This window comes from Pipistrellus hanaki, assembly GCF_964339955.1.
Source record: "Pipistrellus hanaki genome assembly, chromosome: 12".
Taxonomy (NCBI): Eukaryota; Metazoa; Chordata; class Mammalia; order Chiroptera; family Vespertilionidae; genus Pipistrellus; species Pipistrellus hanaki.
In genome coordinates this window covers 34,385-43,617 of record NC_140514.1, presented here as the reverse complement: position 1 = coordinate 43,617, position 9,233 = coordinate 34,385, and the positions used below count along the sequence as shown (strand labels likewise).

General features: G+C 53.6%; 1 protein-coding gene across 1 annotated transcript; it reads left to right on the top strand.

Annotated features, from left to right (window-relative positions):
• The first annotated feature begins 768 nt into the window (after nucleotides 1-768).
• FAM110C (family with sequence similarity 110 member C) lies at nucleotides 769-8,527 on the top strand. Its single transcript, XM_084900716.1, has 2 exons — nucleotides 769-2,121; nucleotides 6,182-8,527. Exons 1-2 carry the CDS (start codon nucleotides 899-901, stop codon nucleotides 6,198-6,200), a joined length of 1,242 nt encoding a protein of 413 aa, XP_084756842.1. The 5' UTR covers nucleotides 769-898; the 3' UTR covers nucleotides 6,201-8,527.
• Nucleotides 8,528-9,233: the final 706 nt, after the last annotated feature.

Genomic DNA, 9,233 nt, shown 5'->3' with positions numbered 1-9,233 from the left:
TGGAAATATTTTCTCTTACACGTTCGGCGTACCTGGGCTGTTCCACTTGTCTTGTGAGCCCGTGGTTTCCCGTTGCCTTGGTCACAGTAAAAACAGCAGTTATTCTGTCATTTGGTCGGGCTTCATCCAAACCCAGGGACCTCGCCCGCCTGCCCTCTGAGTCCTACTCGGATCCGGGTCAGGGTCACAGCCGGCCATTAACTGCGCTGGACCTGACCCAGGTCCCTGTGGTTCCTGGGTTCTTTCCGCCCAACACAGACAGTCTCTTCTGCACCTCCTCTTTCCTTTCTGTCGGTTTCTTTTCTGATAATAAATATCTGTGCTCAAGTAGAAACTTGGGAAACTAAAGTCAAGTTTCCAAACACCCTGAGGTCAACCTTAACAGTTCAAAGGAAGTGAGACACCTGCCTGGGGAGGGTGGGCAGCCCTTTCTTCCGCCAAGGAGGTGCTGGCCTCCAGCGCTGACCTGGCTCTCAGGGGGAGGAGGAGCGGGGACCTGGCTGCCACGCCCTCCCAGCCCCGGGAGCGCAGGGGCTGGATGCGTGGAGGGCGGAGCAGAGCGGCGGGAAGTGCGGGGCTGGAGGTGCGGGAGGGAGGCGAGGCCAGGGCAGGGCGGAGCGGGCGGGAGGGGCGGGGCGGAGCGGAGCGGCGGAAGGTGAGCGGGCGGGACGGGTGCTGAGCCTCTACCGGGCTGGGAAGGCGGCAGTGCCGGCTGCGAGGAGCCGGGAGCAGGCCCATTAGCGACTCCACTCGGCTGGGCTCGCTCTCGGCAGTGTCCGGACCTGGGCGTCAGGTGCGGAGGCCGGTGCCTGCCTTGCTTGGACTTTGGAATCGACCCCGGACCAACGCGCCGCAGCCCGGCCTCTCCGCAGCCGGAGCCCCGCGGCGGTGCGGTGGGATGCGCGCGCTGCCCAGCCCGGACGCGCCCCCGATGGAGCGGCTGCTGCCCCGGCCCCCGGACGCGGCGCCGGCCGCACGCAGGAGCGCGGTGGAGAGGCTGGCGGCCGACCGCGCCAAGTACGTGCGGGCTCTGCCGGCGACGACGGCCCGGGGCCCGGCCTCCGAGGGCAGCAACCCCGCGGTGGGCGAAGGACAGGCGGTCGACCCGCGGCCCCCGGCCCGCGCCCCCGGTGCCGTGGCGCGCAGGGCGATAGCGCGGAAGCCGCTGCGGCCGGACTCGCTGGTCATGTACCGGCAGAAGTGCGAGTTCGCGCGCGGGCCGGGCGCCGACGGCCTCCAGGGCGGCCTGGCGAAGAAGCTCCTCCCGGGGCCGCGTAAGGACAGGACGCCCACGCTCCCGGAGACGTCCCCGGCGGGAGAGAAGGGCAGGGCCGCGGGCGCGGAGGTGACTCCAACGAAGCCGGGCTCTGCCGCGGCCCCCGCACGTCCCGCGCGTCCCAGCGTCCCGGCCGCACCTCCGGCCGCACTCCCGATCTCCCCCGCGCGCTCCAGCGCCCCGGCCGCTCCCCTGATGTCCCCCGCGCGCCACAGTGTCCCGACCTCTCCCTCGACGGCGCGCCTCAGCGTCCCAGCTGCACCTCTGATCTCCCCCGCACGCCCCAGCGTCCCGGCCGCTCCCCCAATGTCCCCTGCGTGCCCCATCATCCTGGCTGCTCCCCCGACGGCGCGCCCCAGCGTCCCGGCCGCTCCCCCGGCCGCACCCCTGACCTCCCCCGCGCGCCCCAGCGCCCGGGCCGCGTCGGGGACCCGCGAGGTGCAGGCGGCCAGGCGCAGGGGTCTGCAGCGCTCGCAGTCGGACCTCAGCTCCCGCTACTCCATGTCCGCTGCCGAGTTCGACACCTTCTTCCAGTTCTGCGGGCTGGAGCCCGAGGTGGTGGAGGCGCTCGGGCGGGAGAACTTCTCCGCGGGGTCGGACCAGGGCGCCCTCCTGGTCCGCAGCGTGAGCGTCGCCACCTCCGAGGGCGGCTTCTCGCGGCGCAGCTGCGGCGACGAGGGGCTGCAGGAGGAGGAGCTGACGGAGCAGGCGCCCAGCGGCCCCTCGGTCGTGGAGAGGAACGCGCGCATCATCAAGTGGCTGTACACCTGCAGGAAGGCCGCGGAGACGCCGGCGCCACGGCGGCAGGGCCCGCGTGACCTCCGCGCCGAGGCCGGGACCCCCGGGTGAGCCACCGCGGTGTCTTCGCGCGCGTCTGAGGGCCGCGTGGGTGGCAGAGCTGCGTGGAGCGGTGGGCAGGCCTCTGACGTGGGGAGGGACCCGGAGAGTGAGATGTGGAGTCCGGGCGACGTGACAGCCCAGGTTCCCTCTCCCACGCCCTTGCCTGTGACTGTGCCACTTCTGATGGCCTGGAACCTGATTCTGTGTGGAGCACCAGCCGGCTGACTTATTCACATGGAAGAGGAAGCACAGCTGTGCCCCTGCTGTGCTTGGAAATAGCCCGCAGCCCTGCTCCGCGTGGCTGGGCGCGTCCTGGGGTTCGGTCAGAGCTGACCCCCTGGAGGGCGGGCCTCGCACAGCCTGGAGGCCTTGGCCAGCTGGCGCTGGGAGGGGGCCCTGCAGGACCTTGTGTGGGCAGTTAGGCATCATTTAGTGGACAGAGCTCTCTTTGGCTAAATATATTTCACACTGTTTGAGAGCTTTGTCCCGGGACAGCTCCGTGTACAAGGAGCTTCTGTTGGTGAACGCTGGACCAGGTTCTCTCCGTGCCTTTGAGCACCGCGTGGCCCTGATTCCATAAGCTCATGCGCCTCTAAGGGCCCCACCTGAGGTTGCTTTTGCCCTGAGACACCGGCCCAGGGTTGATGTCGGTTCTTCTCTGCTGAGGGACTACGGAGCGCTGGTCCCCACAGTCACCTGTACCCCCTTCCTGGCACATGTGGGGGCATTTTCAGGGACAGAGAAGGGAGCGCAGGCCGCACTTTTTCAGGGTTCTCTTATGAGAACCAAGAATTTAAAGGTTGCCGAAGCTGGTTTGGCTCAGTGGTGGAGCTTCAGTCTGCGGACTGAAGGGTCCCGGGTTCGATTCCTGTCAGGGGCATGTGCCTTGGTTGCTAGCGCGTCCCCGGTGGGGGGTGTCAGGGGGCAGCTGGTCGATGTTTCTCTCTCATCGACGTTTCTGGCTCTCTATCTCTCTCCCTTCCTCTCTGTGAAAAATCAATGAAATATATTTAAAAAAAAAGAATTTAAAGGTTACAGTATTTTTTCTTTTCTATCCTTTAGTGACAACTTGGTATAATTTTTTTTAAATCATGTGATGGAAGTATTTTGTCTGTCCTCGACATAAACTAATTAAGGACATAGTGTCAGGGTTTAGGCTTTTAAGGGAGGCGCCACAGATGTGTGTGTGTCACAGCTTCCCTGTGTGTGAGGATGGAAGAGACACTTGAGGGTAAGGTCCCTAGGGGCCATGGCCCTAGTTCAGGTGTGAACGTTAGCATGGAGGAGAGAGGAGGTCATTGTCTGTTTTGGACCTGGAGGGATCATGACCTAAGTTCCTTCTTATAATTTATTGAAGATTATCTTCCACTTAGCATCAGCCTCCCAGTGGGTGTAAATAGATAGTCAACATTTAAGCACAAAAAGGTTTTACTGTGTTTTTCATAGACTCTCTTGTTGGCAATGAGGTGAAATGCAGGCACTGTGAGTATCTTGGTATGGAGGATGCAAGTTTTAGGGGCTCAGGTGGTCCCAGAGGGACATGGTCAGGTGCATAGAGCTCTGACCTGGGGCCTGGTAGGCCTGTCTTCTGTCCATCACCACCTTGCACTTAGGGCATCTGTTGTCCATAAAAGGAAGGTGGAGGGAGGGTCTCCAACTCTGCACCTTGTGATCTGTGTATCCAGGTTTCCTGATTGGACCCCCCCCCCCCAAAAAAAAAGAAAAGAAAGCAGCAATATCTATTGGAAATGCAAAATGTACGTTTATAAGTAGGTCCCTCTGCTTTCCAGAGCCCCACCCTGTGGTTTAGGCACATATGGCAGGTGGACTGGAGGGTAAATAGTGGTGAGGACAAGCAATGCACAGACAAACCGAAACAAAACTCGACAACAGGATCATAAAAAGACTCCCCTTTGGCCCCTCTGAACCCAGACCTACCCAGGCTCAGGGCTCCAACATCAAAGCAGATCCTGAGCAGAAGTTGGGATGCAGTCCGTGAGGAACCTTCCCAAGGCCCTGAGTTAGGGCTGAGCCTAGGAAAGTGTTAGAAGTGTGGTCAGCCTGACATGGGAGCAGTTAATGTCAAGGCAGAGAGAACAGACAGGAACTGCCAAGAGTGAAGCCATGCAGAACAGAGAGAGGTTCATGGGGTCACCCTCTTCCTCTCTCTCGATCCTGTATGATTGAGTGGGGGTGGGGGGCAGTGTCCCCTATCATCTGAGCAGAGAAATGGAGAGTCACCGAGTGGGCCCAGCTTTCTCTGCCTCAGCAGCCACCAGCACTGCAGGTATTTGCTTCACAGAACAGAGCCGGAGTCCTGGGGACGTGACCCCAGGAGACCCACGTCTGGGTAGTTGGAGGGTTGGGAGGAGGAAATGAGTGTCTGTCCAGCTCCCTGGGACCGAGGCGACATCTGCTTTTGGTCACAGCCCCCTGGACGGACACCTGCACGCTCCCGTGAAGAAGGTCCAGTGGAGAGAGCTGGGTGAAGACTTGGAGCAGGCCCCACCCCTTCTGCTGCGAGGGTCCTCTGGCAGCCGACCTGCCGCCTATCGTCATGGGGTTCCTTGTTTGAGACGAATTCCATCACTTCTGGAAGCTGTGGAAGCAGGAATGCAAGCTGAGATTTTTCTCTAGTCTATTAGCACATTTGTGTTGGCATTCATACAGATTCATTATTGGATTTCATGAAAAATTCAGAAAATCAAATTGGTTTGCTTTCTAAATGAAAATAAAAACAAATATAGTTTGCCTGGAGGTTTTTGTCCCAATGGTAGGTAGCGGAATTATTATCAACTGAAATTAAAATATAGCATCCAGAATTAAAGAACAAGTTGATGGGTTATTACCCCTGTGGAGTAAAAATGTCTACTTTTCAAAAGGTAGAGTTCAGAGCTGGGGAATGACTCAGAATGTGCAGTGACCCCATGAAGATCGTAACAGGCAGCTACACGTGGGTGATTTTGTGTTCCGTTTCCCAGTGTATAATTCTCGAAAATTGCTTCTGTGTCTGCTGGCGCTTAGTCATCTTCCTGTCCTTCAAGTTGCTGCAAAGGCAGGGCTGCCAAAATTTTGGTCTCTGCTGTGTGGCTTTGGATCTATGTTACTGGTTTTAATACTGTTGTAAGAGAATGGTAACGTGTCCTTTGGGATAAACATTGTTCAATTTTAAGGCAAAAATCTCAAGTGTTTCCCAGCACGCTTCACATCATTCTTCAGTAAAAAAGGAAAGCTGTGGGTCCCAGCCCTGATGGGCAGAACTTGTACATATGCCCTGGGGGTGTAGACACACACACACACACACACACACACACACTCACACACACTCACACTCCTGCCTCCTGCTCCTTTGCTGAGCCACCGCTGGGTGGGTTCCTAGCTGGGTCCCTAGCTGAGCCTTTTAGGTGAACAACCTTGAGTAACTGTGAGGCACCCCTTCCTGTCTTCAGTCAGCCCTGGGCCTTTTAGGGAGATTTGTTTGGAAAGGGTGGGGTTTGTTTGCCTGCAGGTATGTATTTGGGCTGCCTGCCTTGTTTTCTGTTTTGTCCTTCAGCTCTGAGACAGTGCATACTGGCTTTACCAATATTCAGACATTTTCTTTACCGCCCATGAACAGGTGGAGGGAAACTGATTTCAAACATCCAGGAAAAGGCCGCAAGAAGACCGGTATTTGTCTGACAGAGAGACCAGATGGCTCTTTACTAAGGCTGCCAACTTCTTTTCTAAATGTAAAATGCAAAAAGGAAATGTATGCATTTTTAAACATGTTGGGGTGACATTGGTCAATAGGCTCATACAGGTTTCAGGTGTGCATTTCTGTGATACAAGATAATGCTGCAAATATCACAGAACCGAGGTCTACAGGGAGCCCTGGGGTATGTGTGGCCTTGCAGTGTCGGCCTGGACTGGTGTTGATTGATAGCTTTTCTTACTCCTCAGGGGGAGCCTTCCCAACCATGGGGCTCCTTGAAATATGTCCTGGAGGACTGGGGGCCCCAGGGCCATGATCACTGCCACAGGCTTGGTCCAGTGCACCCAAGTGACCACACGATTGTTTTTTTCCAGGAGTAAAGAACTCTACTGAAGAAGCTTCCGGAACTCCCGAAGGTTGGGGATGCTGAGGAGAAGATGGGTCCCTGGAACTTAGAAATCAAGAATTAGCCGAGTGACACAGCATAAACCCCTGGAGATGCTTCCTTGTTTGAGGTGGACCCACTCTGGCCTCCAGAGTAAACACTTTCAGGGCATCTTTCTGACTTGTTTGCTGGGAGGCATTTTAACAATGTCTCAGTTTACTTAAAAAGCCAAAAGAGTGTGAAAACCAAGCCTGCCATGGTATCGACTGCTTTCAGTTCTCTGAATCCAAGTTCTGGAACCCAAGTCGGTGTCTCTGCCCCGGGGGCTCACACCTGATGCACACGTCTCAGCATCGTGCGGTGTGTGCACCAGGCACTGGTGGCTGCTTTAATGACTCAGCACGTTTCCAGTCCCTGGAGGGCTCCTCTGTCATTCCCCTTCGCGCCACTCCCACTGGGGGGCAGACAAGCACAAATGCCATGAAAAGATGAGTGAGAGCTGAAATACGCTGAAGTACTCTTCTTGTGTAGGACCATTTTGGAGAGGCAGTTCCCGTCACCAGCTTTCCTGTTCCTAGCTGTGCGGAATCTCCCGGAAGGAGCCAGGGTCTGGGCTCTGCAGCTCAGGCCCCGCCCCGCCGTGTGTCATCCGTGGTTGGGAGGTGGCACTGGCTCAGCTCTGTGCAAAGGGCACGTTTGCCAGGAGGGGCGGCCTCCAGGTGGCTGGGAGTCAAGGGTCAGATCCTTGTTGATATGAAGTTGGTGTGACCAGATGCTGAGCCGGCTCACAGCACCCGGAGTAAAGAAATAGCCTTCAGGTCAGACTCTGTGAGAGAAATCTGAGTCCATGACGATGAAAAAACTTTCACCTGACAAGTCTTTCAGAGCTCTTGTTGTTTTATCAAAATGCCTCTCTTCAAGAAGAAGATTATGGGAGAGAAGAATATGGAGGGGAGAGAAATGAGTTTTTCAATGGTGAAATAGTTCTAAACCAGTTCATGTTGGTATATATGTGTATTCGTTGACTATGATATTATATTTTTGTAATTGTTTTACTAGAAGAGTAGGTCTTTGACTTACTTAAATATTTATTTTTACACAGTTATCAAGTCTTCAAATAGTTTTATTCATGTCACATAATTTTAGTTTTACCATCCTCTTCTACTTTCTTCTGCTTCGCTTTTCATATTTGCTATCTAATTGCATTTCAATTTTGCCTGTGAGTAGTGTTCTCTGCTCTGCAAAGTGCTCTGGGCGGACAGCTGTTTGCACAGCCCAGGTCTGCATTGGAGGCTGTGCAGCGGACAATGGACCTTCTCAGTGTGGACTCTGCCGAAAGACAGTGCATCCTCTCCCCACCTACCCCCCTGCCCCCCGCCCTCCAGTCATTCCTCTGAAACACTGTTGTTCATGGGCCTGCACTTGGTTAAACACGACAGTGTCAGGGATGAGTGTGTTTGAGGGATCTTCTGCACCCTACCCCATCTGCTCATTCGTAGCCGTCCCAGGAATTTTATGCGAAGACTTAAAGTAAAATTGCTTTGTGCCTTTCTAAACTCAGAGTGGGATGAACTAAAACTTAGGTCAAGTGTATATTATTGGTGTAGATTCACCTTCCATAGAATAGATGAAAAAAATCGTTTTTTGAAAAAAAAAATTGGTTTCTGTTTTAAAACCACCAAGATCTTCCAGAAGCATTTGCACTTGGGGGGATGGGGGGCATGGTGCAGGGGGGAGGGTCCCTGGGAGTGAATTCTGGAGTAGATGAGGATTGTGCTGAGTGTGTGCTGGGGGGCGAGAAGTCCTTTTCTAACAGAAACTTGCTGAGCGACTTTGAGTAAACCAAAATTTCACCTCAATCTGAGTGAAGAAAAAGCTTGTAATTGCTTTTAAAAAGAATGAGCAGTAGTTACTGTGGCAGCTCAGTTTCCTTTGTCCATGAAAGAACGGCATATAGAATAACCTATTAAACACAACGGAGAGGAAAAACTGTGGGAGACGTGAGGATCAGGGCCTGTCTTATCTCACTAAGAGGTGGGTGCAGGCTCCCAGCGAGCTGACGGGAGGGTCCGTGTGTGAGGGGAACAGATCCTTGTCCCAAACATTGGTTTCTGGTCTGTGAACTGTGGTCATGGGCCCTGGAGTGACAGGAAGGCTGTACTGATCACTGCCCTTTTCCGCAGCTGCTTGTTGAGTGTGGTGGCAGTGGGGCCGGTGGGACCATAAAGCATTAGACCAGATGTTATTGCGTTTTCTAAACAATTTCTCTTATATGCTTCTTGCAAGGGGAGTACAATAGTGTATATTCTCTACTAAAGAAATAAAGTATTTTTTATCTTTTATTATTAATTTATGAACGTGAACCTTGTGGAGATAATCAGCAAGTGTCTGTCCGTGATCACTTCCCATCTCTTTCTTTCCTTCCTTTTTTCCTGACTGTAACGCGTCACGTTACCAGTACAAATGAGGAGAGAAGTGACATCTCGAGTCCCATAGCATGGAAGGCCCCATAAGCGATTTATGACTTGTGTGCCAGAAGAATTTGTAAAACATACCTGACTGTTTACTCAGGGGTACTGGCCTCTTTTCCCTCAGATTGTGAAAACAACAACAACAAAACAAAACAAAACAAAACCAAAAAACAACAGCCAATACAACAATAGCCATCCCCAATTTGCTGAGCGACTTTGAGAAAATTAGGAATGAATTGAATGAATCAAAATAATACCATTTTTTTTTCAGATTGGCCAAAAATATAGATATTGGTTTGTGCAGCACTTTGCTAATTAGTTTATGTGCTGTGAGACGAAAAAGGGTGAACGTCATGCTCTAGGTCTTCCTGAGGATGGAATGCGGTAAAAAGTTTTGAATACTTGGGACGTTATTTTTCTTTCAGTGTTTCATCAGTCTTTTGCTTGAAAAGAATTTATCTCTGTGTTTTATTAATACCATCATTGGAGAATGAGCACAGATAACACAGCCAGCACGGTTTGTAACCTTTTGCATTACTTAACTTACGACTGAAGTGTGTTCTTGGTGTC